Raw genomic sequence first — 18,203 nt, 5'->3', positions numbered from 1 at the left:
CATGAAATATCAGTTTTCAATTAGCACTCTTTTATTATTCCCTTTTTGGCTCACAATCTTCACTATTTTGGATGCAGCGTGATCTTATGCCCAGGCAACAGCACAATTTAGTATCATTATTCAAGCTCTCTTCATATCTTGCCAACTTTTTCCAAGAAAAATACAGGAAAACTAGGATCTGTAATTCTAGTATTTGCTGAACATGAAGAAGCAAGCCAGAAAAAAACCCCAAAAACGATAAGGCTGGTAGACCATTATAAAGCATCATGGAAAAGCCTGGGCAAACTTTGTTTCTGCTTCATGGATTCACTGAGATCCCAACAAGGTTTATAAGGATAAAAATAAATAAAACAATATTTTACTGGACAATGTTTGCCCTCTAGGACAAACACTTGGTGATATTGACTGTCTGCCAAGGAGAGTGACAGTTGGAGTCACAGAATTTTATCAAAAAAGCCATTTTCCTTTCCTCCCACTTGGCAAAATAGAACATTATCTTAGCAGAGCAGGTTTCTGAATTTGGGCTTTTCAAAAACTGCAAAGTGTTGCTGTGAAAGACAGGACATTGTCACATTGCCAACTTTGGCACACAGGCAGGAAAACCACAATCTGTGCAGGCCAGTGCTCAGTAAATGAGTTAGCATAGTACTCTTTGCTTTCATCTGTTCCACAGAAATCTGGGGCTGAAAGGCCATGGTCAGAGGGTGTCCAGGGGATGCATGGGGTTGTCCCACCCCATGGCTGACATAAGCCTATGCTTTCAGGACCTCCACCATGTGCCCCTAGGGCCATGGTTTCTTTACAGAGGTAGCCTCACAAAGCTAAAATCACCCAGGAGCAATTGAGCACAATTGTCCCGAGTCAGCCAAGGAAAAAAAGGAGCTCTGAATATGCACAGAAACAATACAGGACATAGAGCCTCAGCATACTGAAAGAGACTCCTATTTAACCTGTCATGAGTAAAGCAGGGAAGACTTTACAACAGATAACTGTAATGTAAGAGAAAAGGAATTCATCCTTTTGCATTAGACAACCAAAATGTTCACTTCTTAATAGGAAACATGGACTACTCAACTGCATGGATTACTACTGCTGGCCAGTCCTTGAAATTTATAATTATTGCAATCTATTGGCATCCAGGAGATTCTTTAATTTTATGGCCTCTGAATGTACAACCCAATAACAATTCTGACCTTGGGTATTAAAATAGCATTGAAGTGATCAGTGGCTGCTGGTGTACCCAAGTGATCACCACGTACAGATTCCTGTTTCCAAGCACACAAGATGTAAAGTGAGAAACAATGCAGGTACCTATTTCCTAAAACAGAGTTTTCAGCAGCTGTACATCAGTGTAACTCTCTTAAAGTCAGTTACTTGCTTTTGTTTTACAACCATTTTTTTTTTTTTGCTACAAAATCTACAAAAAGACTACTTTTCAGTAAACATAACTCAGGGACACTAATTAGATGTGCCTTAAGTACAAACAGGAAATATGGATGAATAGAGGCTACCCAATTTCTCGTTAGAAATTATTAAGGACACTCAGCCCCACTAAGATGAAGATTCTTTCATAGCTGCCAGAACAAACACAGACTCAGTACACTTCCTGCTCAACAGCTGCTTACTTTAGATTTGCATTAATACTCAACCTACTGACTATGTAACTACAGGGGAACACAGAAGCATCATAAAAAGTCTGAGTTGCTATGTCATATCATCATGAATTCAGTTGTCTCTGTAGCATTTGTAAAAATCATACTCTTCAACCACATTACAAAAGAAATAAAAATCACAATTTAACATGCCCGCAACAATGTTTCCTTTGGAAAATTTCTATGATTGCTGAGAACTTCCAAAGTAACATACAGAAAAATATTTTCACCACTGGAAATCTTTATTTTTTGCTGAGGATTTTATTTTTTAGGCCCACAAGATTTTTTTATAATTATTCTAGATACTGTAGCCTAAGTTTGATGAAATTTCTTTAAATTTCATCACTTTAAAGTGATGAAATGAACTGTTTAAAAACCTAATGGCATTTTCCACCTTGGTCTACATTTTAATATAATGGAGAGTCATGCAACTACAGAAGACAAACCCTCTGAAAAGGTTTATGGCCCACATACTTTTCCAGAAGTAGCATCTTTCTACTGAAACAGAAGCTGTTCCTTACCTGAAAAGAGTTCATGCATCGAAGTGAAGGTGGCAGAGAAGTGGTACTCAAACCCAGTATCAACAATAATTCCAAACATGTTTCTGATGGAAACTTTAAAGGATGAACTCCTAAATCATCTTCCCATGCATCAGCAAGCCTAGAGAGTTAAAAAAAGCTTCTTTATTTTCATAAAATATATCTAAACCATAAGTTTAATTAAGTATTAAAATGTGTCATAACACTCTGATAAAAAATTCCCTTCATGTTTTCTCTGTAGAAGTCAAAGATCAGTGTGTTTTACCAGAAAAACATGGTGTATTTAGATAAAGTGCCTTACCCATACCACCAATATCTTTCAAAAATATATATAATGTGAAAGGAAAACTTAGCATATTTTAGAAAAATTCATTCATGTTTCTAATTCAAAGTTTCATTACTTCTGAACAAAATTTCATCTGTCACTTGTAATTTCCCATTATATTTTACACATAGAGTATTCTTTGCAGTACATAATGCCTCCATTTCTTATTTTGTTTTTAGAAAGAAAGATTCCATTCAATTCTGAAAAGACAGAAGGTGAGGCATGATTTTCAAAACTGATGTTCATTATGCTCACTGGGAACTTACTAACAGTCTATACCAAGCAAAAATCAATCCCAGTTCACTTTATACAGATTTTTTTATTTGGATGTATTAGAAGAGTTAAGATTTCTAGAGTTACTCATAAAAACAACATTCCAGAAGCATATTCCTATAAACTGTTCCCACTATCACATGCTAAAGAACAAGATTAGTTCAACAAGATTTACTCAAAACACAAGATCATTCTGCTTCCTATAGTTCAGGCTTATTTCTTCCATAATACACAAACTGACAGACTGATCAGTGATCTAGTTACTTTAATAACTTGGTCTGGGTAGGTAATATCAGATACTCCTGGGTAAGATGAATGCCATTTATTCTCAGCAGACCTGAGTGCATCCCTTTGGAAGACAATGCTTGCTACCATTCCCTGTCCAAGACTTGAACATTTCAATAAACAATCTTAGCATCAGCTTTCACTTTTAAATTCCTCCAGCTTTTCTGACTGAACCACTGCCTGTGAACATAACAGCTTATTTTAATGTACTTTCTAGAAATAGCTGCATTTTTTTTTAGACACTTGGGGCCCCAGCATTCAGCATGGTGAAAACTGAGCAAATACTCTCTTCACAGTATCTCTGTCATCCTGGATGGTTCTCATTCTCTCAGACCTCCCAAACCCAAAGTTTTGCTGCAAAGTCTTGCTTCTTACACTTAGGTTTGCATATACACTTTATATACACAGCACCTTCTTAGTTCTTCTAGAATATGTCCTACTTAGCATAATTTACACATCTTTCTTCAAAGAGTGGGTGTACTTTCACTTTCTTACCTCCATTTGTCTGAAATTGGCCATTTGAATTCCAACTCTTTGCTCTTGTCTTTTCTAATATTTGCATTTTTTTCTCTTTCCTAATTTATCTATGCGTATACAGGAATCCAACTCTGCTTTGATAGGTAGAAGCAAGAGCTATAATGCACAGAATGTCAGAGGGGCTTTCATCTCCCTAAAAGAAGTGTTTTCTCTTTTTTTTTTTTGTCCCCACAATAGAGACAAAGAGAATCATATCACATCTAGATTACCAAATACATTATTTATTTTCTCAAACCTCACCAGAATGAGTCATCTTGGCAAAAGAAGATCTACATCTTACATGTTAAGGAGAAGGAGAAAGGCACCCCCTGGCTCTTCTAATGGCAGTGCATCACTTAAGATTTCCAACATGTCTGAGACCATACCAAAGGGCAGAGGCCAAAACCTCCAACATATTAACAGCCTTTATATTATATTATATTATATTATATTATATTATATTATATTAATTATATTATATTATATTATATTATATTATATTATATTATATTATATATATATAATTATATATTTATTATATATTATATACACTATCTCACTGGACATTTGTACTGTGACACATGGATCTGGAAACGTTGTTAAAGCTACTACAAAAACCCCAACTGACCACTAGGACAGGAAGGTGAGAAGAGACTCTGGAATATTTTCATTATTGGAAGGTACAAACCTCCAGTTAAGTCACAAAGGCTATGTCTGTATTGAATGGAAACAGGATTCTTTTATAAGACTACAGACTACACAAGTGGCCAAGCCCAGAAAAGGCAGCCCTGACTGGTTCAGAGTTCCAGGTTGGATAGGGCTCTGAGCAACCTGGTCTAGTAGAAAGTGTCCCTCCCCAAGCAGGGGGATAGCAACTAGATGATCCTTAAGGTCCCTTCCAACCCAAACCATTCTGTGATTCTATAAATCTCTCAGGAGGAACACTTAAAGCTAGATGATGAGCACTAAGTAATCAGTTACCAAGTCTTGTTAACTGTAATCCAGAATGGAGTTTTACATTTCCTTATCACTTGATAATTTCACTTCCCCACATAATTAGAAACTTACCTTTATATACTTCTTACTCATTCTTTTCTCTACATTTTCTACAATCTGGTGATGCAGGAAAATTTAGGTGAAGCTAGCAAAACAGGGGCTCTCTTTTTCAGAAATCAGCAAGTCTAAACAAAGCACTGTGCAGGCAGCTTCAAACACAGCTAGAGAGTTTGGAGAGTGGAGGTGGTATGCTCCAGTTCTGTGTCTTGGGAAGGTGTTTCCACAGATCAATACCCTTTTTCAAAGAAACTTTTCAGAACTCCAAGCAATATTCAAAACATCACAACTTACATCAGTACCTTGATTCTATTATTGTGTTTTGATACAGGGATTTTTTGGAGATGCCTCCTCATTTAAAGTCCAACTACTACAGCCCTAACACTGAACTGGGGATTTTTCTTTTGTGGCTGTTGGTTTATCTGGGGGAAAGAAGGTTTGCATAAAGACATTTAGCCTAATTATATTGGAATCCTTGTTTATTAACTGCTCAGTTATTAGTATTTCCTGAAATTATTCCAGTGCATTCCCTTATTACAAACAAAACATATATATCCCAGCATTTACTGCTCCAGGAACACACATGTTAGGAATTAGTCCTTGTGACCTGCCCTTTCACAACATTTAACACAAATGGTTGTGGGAAGTCACTGCTTTGCTAGATCATTTCTCTTTGTTCTTCTTTATCCCTGCTGCTTTTAGAAGCACTTTTCCATAATCTTTATTGTAGAGGAAGGAGACAGGCATCTATGCATAAAACAAAAGCAAAACAAACCACAAAAAATCCACTGTTTTCCACCTTAGTTTCATGGTCTTTCTATATAAGGGGCGTTGTCTCACTTCCAGTACAGGAGAGGAGACTGTTCACTTTCTGTTTACTGGAAGAGGTAGATGGGCAGACAATGCTCCTCAGGAGAGTGAGCATCCACAGAGGACAGCTCAGCTGATCAGCTCCCAGCACAGTTCCCACACATCACAACACAGCTTGCTACGTTGCCTGAAAGGAGTAAGGGGAAGATAAGACACAAGCTTGAGGAAAGTGAGACTGACAACAGAAATAATGCTGTACTTCCTTCAGCAAATACTCAACTTTTCTACACCACAAAGAAGTCTTGAGATTCTGGACTTCACAGTCTGACACAAAAAATACGATCCTCAGTATCAAACAAAATTCATAAATTCTAAACAAATTCTGTAAGTCATCGTGGGGTGCAAGACTACATCTACTTTGGACCAATTTTGTGACAAGTAAAATCTCACCACTTCCTATTGGCATTGCCAGTATTTGAGGGAAATGTGACCCAGCTTTAGGAACCAGGCTTTAAAAGAGTAAGACGTAGTAAAACATACTCGGGAAAATGGTACAAACTCAAACCATGCTCTGAGTCAACAAAAGGACATGCCATAGTGATTTTTTTTCATCTCTGTAAATCACCATTAGCATCCAGTTTGTCTGTCAGTGATCTCACCAACAAGAAAACACAAATAATTCTATGCATTTTGTTTGCCTTTCTATTCTTTCCATTTTCTCTCTCTTTTCTTTATCCCACTCTTCTCCCAAACTTGTATTAATCCTTTTAGCTTATTTCAACCAAATTTTCTTTAAAAATATCTCAAATAAATTAGGTTTGGGGAAATTTCATGTTTTCCTGATTTTCAGGAGAGTACTGAGAAGAAATGCACATTAGTTGCCCCACAGAGAAAAGCTGCTAATGGAACACAGCAACATACAGACCAGCTAATTGAGTGGTGTTTACCTGGGAGAATATGAGCACCAGTTTATTAATATGGTATTTTTATCTAGCAAAATCAACTACTATATGCAAAGTAAACATGATCTTCAGAGCCCACCATACTCCCTAATGAGTGAAACAAACTGAGAGACCTGGTGCTTTTACTTAAGTGCACTCTATGTTGTGGGTTCAGGACAACTGGAAAAAAAGAATTAAATTTTGAGGCAGGAAGAATTGGGGATAATGGAATTGATCCCTAGTAAGAACAACAGTCAGGGGTTTCCTCAGTGTTAATCAAACTTGAGATACATCCTCTGCAGATCAGAGTGAAACCTCAAACTCAGAACTTCTTCTGTTCAATCTAAGAGGTACCTATTAGTCTCACCCATGAAAACACAAGAGATTGAAAGATATAATTAGAACCTTCACATAACTTTCATTCTGAAAAGGACAGAACCACATACGATGAATGCTAATAAAACTTTAATATATTTCTGGCAAATAAAGATGACAAACTGAGACTATCTTCCCCCTTGTCCTTTTCAATGCTTTCTCTAAGGAACTGTTAATTTGAAAGAGAAATTTGTAATTTTTTATATGGTTCTCACATTCCCATAACCAGTCAAAGAAATACAGCTAGGAAAGTAAAGTTCCCATAGTCACATGCATAAAATGCTTTTAAAAATGAAGTTTTTAAAAGCTGTTTAGTTGATAATAATGTGAAATCCAGGAAAATTTTAATTTCTTTAAAAAATAAACAGAAATAAACAAATGCTCTCTGAAATTCAAGGAATTAATTCTGAAAGCAGAGAGGAGTAAAACTTGAAAACAACTACTCAGGTAAGATTAAAGACAATTACTTCTCTAACAGAATAATTGATCACCATTGTTTTAGACAATGTTTTACATTTGAATCACCACGCATCAGGGAATGGTATTTGTCCACTGTTCACTGTGTAACTGATCCCAATTAGTTGTCTATATAAGTTAGAATAACATTTCAAAACTGTGTTCTTAAAAGCAAGTTTTAAGACACCAAAATAATGAAATACATTTATTTCATAATTTCTTGATATAAGAACTAGTAAACTAACAGAGTCATCCATCAGGTCCTAGAACCCACTCACAACATCCTAAGTCTTCATGGAAAAATGCAATATACATGGCACATCAGGGAAGCAAAAGAAAACTTTGTATTTCAAACCTGAGAAAAACTGATGAAGATTCTCACAAGATTTTGAAAAACTGGACCACACTTCTGACTAGATTGCATTTATTTCAAAAGAAGCCTCTTCCATCAGTCCTGAAGACATTTATCAATAATAATCCTTTATCGTACATGAGATTTACTTTTAAATGCAACTGAACTGTCTCAGCAACAGACAAAGTAAGTATTCTTTTGAAGAGGAACAGATAAGCTCTTTCTTCCTTTCCACAACATCCCCATCATCACCTCTGATTTAGCAGGCTACTTCTAAAAATACACTAACTGAGGGTAGTCTACACAGGTCAAAACTGGAAAATGCAAAAGCTCTTCCTTAGTTCTCTGCTCAGTGCTGCTGAGGCAATGTACTAACTAGATTTTATTAGTTACAATCTAGGCAAATGTGCTCTGCATTTAGAGCTCCAAATGCTGTGAAACTCATGAAGGAGATGTTAACTGTAACTTCAGTGCTTTAATGAATCAAGCCTGTGCTGATGAATTCAATATAAAAGCTGACAGAAGCTCAGCCCTGAATCTCAGAGCTCACTGATGTTGTTAAAGCTGCCCTTTCCACAAGCTACAGCTCTGAGAGAAATGACAGATAACTTTACTGAACCAAACGACAAACCTGCTAAATTAAATAACTATTTGTAAAAGTGATTTAATCTAAAAACAATTCTTAATTACAGTTGATGATGTGTCTATATACTTAATGTACCAGGAGGCTAAGTTATTTATACTTTTAATTATCCTTTCAGCAATCTAAAAACGACATAAAAATCAATGCCTGCTCATTAGCTTCTAAACTCTTACCAAAATTTAAATAATATGGATGACTAAGAACTGCAGTATTTCACAGTCTACAGTGAAAGCACTAGTTTCCTTTGGAAAAAGGTTTGCTTTGTAGAACCACTGCTTCTGTCCTGAAACAAACATCTGTGGTCATGTTTATTCATTATTTATCCTGAGAAGCTGGGAGTGTCAAGTGTGGGCTTTGAGCAAATTTTCCCTGGCATTTTTACTAGTTGCATGATATCCCAAATCAATAGGTATGAAGTCCCTCATAAGAAACAAAAAAAAAAAAAACCATAAGAACAGAAATTTAACCCACTGGTGTTCCTGCAAGGAGATGAGCAAGAGAAGTGCAAAATATTCAGGGAAGTAAGAAGGTAGAGAGCATGCCTCTTTGTGTTTTTTGCAATGGACTACAGTGGTCAACACAGAAGCTCCATCTTGAAGTTTTAAACATTTTCTTTTTCAGTGTAGCACTACAGACACAAAACGTCATTTAAGTGAGTTTCTGTATTTTCACATGGTCTTAAATGCTATTGCTTGCAAAGCATTCTCATTATAAAATTACTGATATATAATCCTTACACTAAAGTGCATCATATATATAGCATATAGTACATATACTTTAATGTAGTATATATATTAGTTATATATACAACAATCCTATTAACATACAATGACACATATTTCTATAAATTACCATAATAGTTGCATATATAAGGACATGCTCACTTTTAACAGTCTTCTAGCTTTTTTTTCTGAGTAATGAATACTTTGATTGGAAAAAATATGTAAATCTGGAGTCTAGTCAAAAAGAAGTTAGCTAGAAATCCACTGCAAAAACAATTCACCAGGTTTAAAATACCCTATCCTGCAAAATGTAAGTCCTTCTTGAACTTTCAATGCATCAGCATTTGAAAAGGGCCTTTCACTTTCAATGTGAGACTTTCAATGTGTCACCATTTGAAAAGAAAGCCTTATAATGAAAATTCAGATTTAACCTCACCAGAGTACCAGTGTCATAATATTTTTAAGATGAGCTGACATAAGAAGTATCAACTGGTCTTGTAGTATTTCAAAGTACCTTTTAATTAAAATTACACTATTTGCTCTGATGAATGCCTTTATGATTTAAAATCCATACTCCACATGCAGTTTTCTCATTTCTAACTCCAATACACAGCACAGATTGAATAACTTATGCTAAAAGGTACATTAAAAGCCAGTGGATTAAATAATTTTGTATGCATTAAACAACTACATATGAATCTCAACTACATTAATTCTATTAATGCATTTGAAATTATTTTATAGCTTCTTGATATGCTTTGATCATTGTAAGCTATTTAAGGGAAGTCAGAAAGAGAAGTAAAGCTGCCTATTTCAAACTGTAAAGCAAAGCCCAAATTACTTCACACCACCAACATTTTTAGTAGACTCAACTGCCCTATATTAACTTAAATGTAACTACATTGGTTTTGGGATATTTATTAGGAAATGCTATTTGCAGAACAAAGCCTCTAAATAGTCCACAGAATTCAATTCTTTTTTTCTCAAAGGGTAAAGGGCAAAAGCAGAAAACCAAACAGCTGTGTTCATACACTGTTCCAAGACAGACAAGGTTGTTTATAAGCAGATTATGCCTCTGAAGCACAGAAAGCTAACTCCACATACTGCAACTTCTTGCACAGCAATAAATCTTGACATTTTAATTCTGTCCAGGAGTAACTTTGCCTTGGAGTATGTAATTTCGAAGTAATGCTCAACATACTTCTCCAGACTAAATATTCTTGGGTGTTCACCAACTTCTTTTCTACATTGCCTTCCCTCCTCCATCTGGCTGCTATGCAATTTCAAAAGCATTAATTTTAAGCTGCAAACTCTTATCACCCATAAAATATTTTCATTCCATTGCAAAACAGCACCAACTGTACAGTCTCTGTGGAAGACAAAACACAATTTCAGCTGCAAGAATCACTGAAATAAAGCTTAAACATCACAGAAGGATTAGCAGGTGTTCATCTATTCTGAAACCTGTAGGTTTAAGATTCATAGGATTTAAAATGGATGTATGAAAACCTAAATCAAGCAACAATGTCTAAAGCAGACATGTTCAACGGGACACCTAGATACATGGGACCACAAACACTAGCAAATGTACTAAATTTAAAATTCTCAACAGTACTCAAACTATGTACAGATGGTCTGTGACTACAACTAAGACATATTTAGTCTTTATTTAGTTTCAGCACCAGGTAAGCAGAAATAGGCTTATCAAAGAATGAAGAGAAGAAGTGGTTTTGGTTTCATGGGAACTGGCCTTGGATATAAAATCCCAAACCTGCTGGGTATATCCCAGAATATGCTCTACCACAAAAACCACAGTCCATAAAGGCATAGCAGTAGCAGATCTAGCCACAGAGCCAAACCATAGCAACAACTGTCTATGGATACATTCTTCATTCATCTACAAGATCAACAGCTTACTGCAAAAACTGAACCTGTAAAAGCAGAAAACTGCTGCAAATTTTCATCAGTTACACTAAAGCTCTTTTTAGAGCATCTGACTGAGGGATACAAGCCCATGGAGAAAAAGCTTCTGCTGGGCTTGTGATGTCAAACATATCTAGATATAACAGGAAGAAAACATGCCAGACAGTGAATTCTGTCACAATATATATATTTTTAAACTACTTTTTAAAAATTTCTACGTAATTTTTGCCTACCTGGGTGCAAGAGTAGAATCCACATTAATTTCATTTTCCTACAAAACCAAGAAAAGCACTGGTGTTCAGTTCTTGCTGAGCATCGCCTAAAGTCTGCTGTAATTGCTCTTTAACATCCACACTATGCAGAATTGCTGGTGCAGCTCCAAAGTACAATGCAATTGCTGACTTCTCAGCAGCAAAGTAATGTGGTCCTACTAAAAGGAGAAGCAAATTACTCTCATAAAAACTGCATGGCCAATGCTTTAGAATAAGCTTCTTCACCTTCATGGCTGTGTTAAGGCTTTAAGGTGCATTTTTTTTTTTCATGTCTTACTGCATCCCAGGTAGAAAGAATTAAAGTAACTTTTCTGAAAACAATAAAGATCAGATTCCTGCAGCCAGATCACTGCTGATAATTCACCATAGTGGAGGATGGCAGTAGCAACAGTAGTACTATGACTCTACAATGCAGTTTTCTTGAATATGGCTATACAACTCAGAATGAAGGGATAGATTAGAATGCCTCTTAGAACACTTTTCTTCACCTTAAGCACCTCTTGATTCCTTCCTGGATACATCTTGCTCTAAATTAGAACAGATTGCTCATAATTTCCCTAATGTATGATAATAACTGTAGACTACTGTGCTTGGGATGGATGCAGAGGACACAGCAGTGTGCTACTGACCTATGCTAACAGCCTGACTGGTGCCATCTTACTTGCAAGGAATATCAAATGTGAGCAGCGACACCATCAAACCAAAAAGCCTCTCTTCCCAATATCTATGAACCAAGTACTTGAATTCTCAGGTTGCATCTCTTTTTTTTTGTTGTTTTTTTCTAACCTCTCAATACTTTGGATATATATTTAAGGGTATATAAAGGCCACTTGCCCAGCAAATGTGTGTACACCTTTTTGAATAGCGCTTATTTCCTGAAGGGTACAAGTGCGCAGTAGAGCTGTAGAAAAACAAAGTACTGTGCAAAAGCTCCTTCAGGGCACCTGCTGACATCAGTATAGTTACTCTAGTAAATGCAGAGTAATTCCAGACAGCTCACCCTTAAAAGATTCATTTAATTTTAGGGAAGCCTGCTTCTGGGACTAGTGATGTCTGCTGGACAGGCTGCCTTCCTCAGCAGACTCTTCTTCACCTGTTGTTGTCAACCTATAGGTTTTTCATCATTAACAAGGTATTCATCTAGATGAACACTTGCATTACAGATATTGTGGGAAAAGTATAATCCAGAAGGTTTATCTCCAAATTTGTGCAAATAAAGCAAATGTGCTTAAAAGTCAGGGCAGGAGAAGGAAGGTGGAGGTAACTGGCAAGACAGACAGAAAATAGAAAACCACAGAATCATTTAAACTGGGATAGACCTCTGAGATTATACAGTACAGCTGCTAATGTAACACTACCAAGTCCAAGTACTGCCACAAACATTTTATTTTCCCAGAGGAAAAAAAGGTATTTGCCTTGATGTATTTTTCCATAAACCAACCCCAAGAACTTACAGAATCTTATCAAGGGACTCTGGAGATGGGTCATAAATGTAGAGCACCTTCTCCTCACTGTCTGCACATTAGCCAGCATCCACTGCGTGCAGCTGAGCTTCCCACCTGAAGGCTGAGACAATTGGCTGTCTCTCAGCCCCTCCAGGCATGTAGAAGGACCAGAGAAAACTCAAAATATCTCTGCTGTCTCCTGGGCTCCACTTCCACCAAACTCTCACACAGGAATGATTTTACAGACTCTTTCCTCACTCTTTCCCCTCTCAAGGCTGGAAACTCCAATCATAAAATAGGAGACTCAGGAGGAAGACATAAACGTCTTTTCCAAAAATATTGGCATATCTAAATTTTTGAATGCCCAGATGTTATCAATAACACTACTCTTCTGAAAGTGCCTTTACATCTCTCCATGAAACTATAATCTTTATTTAAAAGTCATCAAAATGAGGTGTTATATTAGTGAACATAAAAAATGTGGTTTCAGGTACCCTACTAAAATACAAAGGCCCTTCATAGAAAGCTTCTCTCTGTACAAATGCTACGTCCAGTATCTGAGAATTACTTTTCACCATGTAAAATGTGAAAGGTTGATAAAGAGGCAATCAAAAAATTGAAAACCATCATTCTAAATAGTGGCAAGGCAGATCAAATACAATAATTAAATTTTTGTACTAGTTCAGTACAAAAAGTTCCAAAAACCTCATGAGTAGTATGCCCAGATCCACTGAGGGTCAGATGCTTAAGAAAGAGAAGACCTATGTAATTTGAAATGGCATTTAATTCACTTCAGTTCACTCAATCACTTCTCAGGTGAGCAAATTATTCTAAGAGCAAGGGGATAAAAAAAAGCTGGAGATTGTAAAGATAATTTACCTTTCAGAACAGAAGTTCTCATAATGAAAACAGGGGCAGTGAACCAAGCTGCAGTACCTCAGCAAGGAATTTTATTAGTATATCTATTTCAAAATAAATTAGTATACAATGTCAAAGATTTTTTAAAAATATACTTACTATTCTTGATCTCTTATAATAATTCTAAGCATCACAAATGCAATGTCAAGAATTATTTTGAGTTATTTAAGCTCCTAGTTTCATCTCTGATTGACTTTTTTTTTAGTTTCATCTGTCTGAAGTCCTCCTTCATTCACTGAGATATTACTGAAGTCAGTCCAAAAATATCTGGTCTGCTTGCCCAAAACACCTAATAGATGATTTCCAAATTGGTAACTCTGATTGAAATATCTACAGAGCAGCAGCAACTATGTCATGTGTGCCCAACTGCAATACTCATTATTAACAAAATCTCAAATCTCAGAGATGCTGCAGAAAAAACAAAAGAAGGCCCCACAATAACAAAACAATTCAACAGATGGACAATAATCGTTTGGTGTTTCATCAGATTTAAAGATTTACTAACTCTTCATCTTTAAAAGCAGAACTTTGTATCCAGACTAAAACATTCTACATTAAATAAGGTGAATACAAGGACATTCCAAGACAATGTTCCCATCACTTATTGAAACAAAACATCATTATCTGGGGCACAGGAGGGATTACATATTCCTGCTGGATCTACACAGTGTAAAAATACATGGAAATGCTGCTGAAAGACCAGCACCTGTAGCTTAATCATTAATCTAGAACACCTGTGTGTCTGCATTCTGTCATACAATATTCAGTGTCACTGCTTATAAACACAGCAATACCATCCCCAGCCACATTCAGGCTTTCATCATTCCTTCAAGGTTTTCTGGGACTGTGCAGCTCAGTTACCTGTAGACTGCTCTTTCTGAACTGTCAGTGAATCTAAATATTTTCACAGCAAACACTGAAAATTAAAATAGCAGCAATTTACCCAAAGGAAGGCTGAATGGAATAGTGTACATTTTTATCAATCTATAACACTTACAAAAGGAGAACACATGGTTTCTTAAGAGAGACAAAGAATGCACTTAAGTTTCTGGATAGACAGATTGCTCAGGTTTAAGCGGAGGAGTGAAAATGTCTAAAGCAACTCTGGTGCTTTGAAAATGTGGAACTTAAAACTTCCTGCCAACTGCACTGTGGCCTCCTGTAAAATACCCTTCCTAAAAACATTAGGTTCAACTTTTATAATTTAATTAAATGGCCTAATGTTAAATCCGATTTTTAATTTCCAAGCCTGTGGAAACAGTTTAATTTCATAATTACTCAAAGAAAACAAGAGGGAGTTGAACATAAAATATCACATGAAATACATTCCACTTAATTTTCCTTCTAGAGTTTCCCAGGAGAAGGAAGTAGAGGGATGCTAAACTGAGGCCCCAACAGTAGCATACCTGAGTAAAAATTACTTCTTAGAGAAAGAACAGAGATTTGGGTGCTGAAGAGTGACACTAAGAAATCAGATTAATTGTACAGGAGAATGAATTCTCCTGCTAGGGAATGAGGTCTATCTTCTATCCTCTGCTTTTTCTTCAGTATTGTAAGCAGTTTTCTTCTAACAATGCTAAAGATTTCCACTGCTGGCTCCTAGTCTAGTGAAATGGCCTTAAAAATCAAGAGCTGCAGCCACTCCAATTTACATTTTATATTTGTTAATAGTTACTGTGGCTTTGCAGTAAAGGAATTCAGAGGGAAGATCCCTCATACCCTTTCTCTATGATTTCAATTCTATGTTTATCAAATTATCTTAATTTTTAAAGTGCTGTCTGAAGAGCAGCTTTGCTCTGCATGGCTAAACATAGGAAAGGTTTTGTCTTCAGTAAGGGCTTACATATATAATCCCAAATCTCAGTGGGCCTTGTTAAAGCAACATCATACATTTTTTACACATCCTTATGAGTTTGAAAAAAAAATTGTTCTACATATCAGTCTGAGCTTATACTGACTAATGTGGCCTTAGGGAAGGGACTGTTCAAATTCATGCATCTAGTCATTAGAAATGTATTGATAGATGCAATTATGATAAATCAGCAGAGGTTTTTTTAATTAGTAGTTACCTGTGAAAAAAAGAAGACATGCAGACCCAATGTGTAAATACTGTAAAGCTGGTGTAACCTGCTATTTCTGTGCACTGTGATCACACTGGGAGGTATTTGCATCACTCAGTCTTGGTACACAGTGACTTGATGGATGAAGGGTCAGATAGCTGATGAAGCTACTGGTCTCAGCAGTTGACCCTACTTGCACATCTGAACTGCTCATCACTCATTTCCTAAACATCCATGGTTCAATGTACAGCATCTTCAAGCAATCAAAAATTGGCAACAATTTACTTTCAATCATATGCTTTAAACTGCAGCACCTGAGGACTTGACTGTCAAGTGGCTCAGATGTCTGTGCTGCAAAAGTAAGGCAAACAGTTGGTGCAGTAACCTCACCTAAGACCATGACTGAAAAGCAGGGTTGGCTTCTGCAAGACAACCTGAGTTTCCCATCTCGGCCGTGCAGGGAGAGTGGCAGAGAGGCGGCAGCAAACCCCATTGGCAATGTGCTGTCTATCCCAGGTCACACCACTGTCCCCAGGAAAGGCTCTAACCACAAACCAGGGGAATTAAGCACTGTGTAGAAAACATAGCCCTAATACGAGCTCAGTGCCACTGTCACACCAGCCAGCAGTCTCAACACTGTCACTGGTATCAGAGGGATGGTGTCTCTGATACCCTGCCCTAACAGTATTGAAACGGGTCTGCATTCAGGGCTGTCGAATAGCCACAAATAGTAACACTGGTTTTGTCAGCAAAACCAGTCAGGCAAGCGACAGAGAAAAATTATTTAAGAAGAAAAAATCAAATTAAATAAAAGTTGAATGAACTAATGGTCTGTATGATGAGATGGCACTGCTGTTACTCTGTACATAAAGCCTTAAGTTCCCTAGCCACAGTATAAAGCACTTGCCTGGGTGTTCTCAACAGAGGTTATTCCTACCAGCTGTGCCACATGAAGATTTATACATGCTCCATAAACTTTAATTCCCTTTTTAAGTCCTATTATACCAAGCAGGGGGCCATTTCTGAAGTTGAAATGGATTTTCAGAACAATATAAAGATGAAAATGTTTTCTGGCCTCTGATTTTTAAACCTTTGGGTGAAATTAAATCTCTTCAACAGCACTGTTGATATTCCATATAGAAATATTCACAAATACCAGGCACTCCAGAACATTATGTCTGAATCCAAAGGGAGAAGTTATCCTGCTGTACAAAAAAAAAAAAAAAAGTTGTAAGCACTGCTTACAAAAATCTCTCAGCTAGATGCTTTGAAGTTTTTTCCTGATGTACTGACTTCAGAAGAGAAGGAAATTCAGTATTTTAAGACGCAATTACCTGCAGCAAAGCAAGTAACACCACAAATAATAGAAGTGGTTGATCCTGAATTTGCTGACAGCAAGATTTATTCTTTCTGTTCATTCTATCTAAACCATTGCTAAACAAAAGCCTAATGACTGAAGTTAGAATTTCATATATGTCATATTTTCCCTTTCACACTGAAACCACAATTTTAATAGACAAGCTTATTTTTATCATCATTTTCCCACTCCACAAAAAATTATACCTCTTGCAAAAATTGTACAGAAGCTCACTCTATGCAGGTAGCACAAAACTGAAGTATGAGATGTGTCTAGATGTCAAATTTACAAGCAATTAAATCCTAAATAAATAAAACCAGCAGTCAAGAGCACAGCTTCCTCTCCTAAAAGTAAACTTCAAGTAAAGTCAAAATCCTAAACCAGTATAGATTTTTTTTATATCTTTTACTACATCCCACAGCCCACTTTGGAAACTCACAGCAGACCGACTGCATATCTGGAAAGACTCAAATTTCCACTAGCCCCTTTTCCATGTCCTCTGCCAGTATGTGTCCTCACATGTCTGTCAGTTTTCCTCTGTGCAGGGAAATACTCTTCCATAAATAACCCCACCACCTCTCCCAAAACTGTCCCTTGTTTTAACACCTCTTCTCCTCAGAGCTATTTCCTAAGTTTTCCCTTTCAACTCTTCTGAAGCTTCCCCCTTTCTGCTACAGCAGAGATTTACCAGTGCCTATTTAATCCTGGCTGAGCTGATGGAGCCCTTGGCAGTTCTTAGGCAGAGCTGTCCAGAGTCCTGCTGTCCGGCTGCAGACACGAGGCACAGCAGGAGCAATCACACAAGGCCACACAAGAAAAAAGGAAAGCTAGTCTCAGCTTAGAAGCACAAGATACAGGATAAGGGAGGCATGCAGCCTGGCAGCCGAGTTCTGGACATGAGCAAGAGCAAAAGAAGAAGAAAGGAATAGAAAGGGGATTAAGATGGAAGACTTAAATCTGTGTTTAAACCAAGTCAACGCTGATGAAGGAATTGATGTTACAGACAGACTAAAACAGATTTTTGATAAAAGGAAGTGAAATAGGCATGGAAAAACTGTCACAGACACCAGCTCAATGAGAAGTCTTTCAGTAGACGATCTTGTTCAAACAGGAGATGCAACAGCTGAAAAGAAGACAGCTATAAAACTTTTGTTTATAAAGTTAATTAGAATGGACTTCAGATGTAGGAGAACACACCATAGGTAAAGAAATAAAACCACAGTTGATAATTAACAAATGGTTGAATAACAGTCCAATCAAGACTGTGGTACCAGTGTGGGTCTCTA

General features: G+C 36.8%; 1 protein-coding gene across 2 annotated transcripts in view; it reads right to left on the bottom strand.

Moving 5' to 3' along the window:
• UBE3D (ubiquitin protein ligase E3D) overlaps positions 1-18,203 on the bottom strand; it is a 78,613-nt gene that overhangs the window by 30,839 nt on the left and 29,571 nt on the right. For both annotated transcript variants that reach the window (XM_053974229.1, XM_053974228.1), the window contains one exon: positions 2,174-2,312. In XM_053974229.1, the coding sequence (XP_053830204.1) occupies positions 2,174-2,312 (139 nt within the window). The remainder of the gene's footprint in view (positions 1-2,173; positions 2,313-18,203) is intronic.

Source organism: Vidua macroura, chromosome 3, assembly GCF_024509145.1.
Source record: "Vidua macroura isolate BioBank_ID:100142 chromosome 3, ASM2450914v1, whole genome shotgun sequence".
Classification (NCBI taxonomy): domain Eukaryota; kingdom Metazoa; phylum Chordata; class Aves; order Passeriformes; family Viduidae; genus Vidua; species Vidua macroura.
The sequence above is the reverse complement of the archived record's forward strand: the minus strand, read 5'-3'. Positions and strand labels throughout refer to the sequence as shown.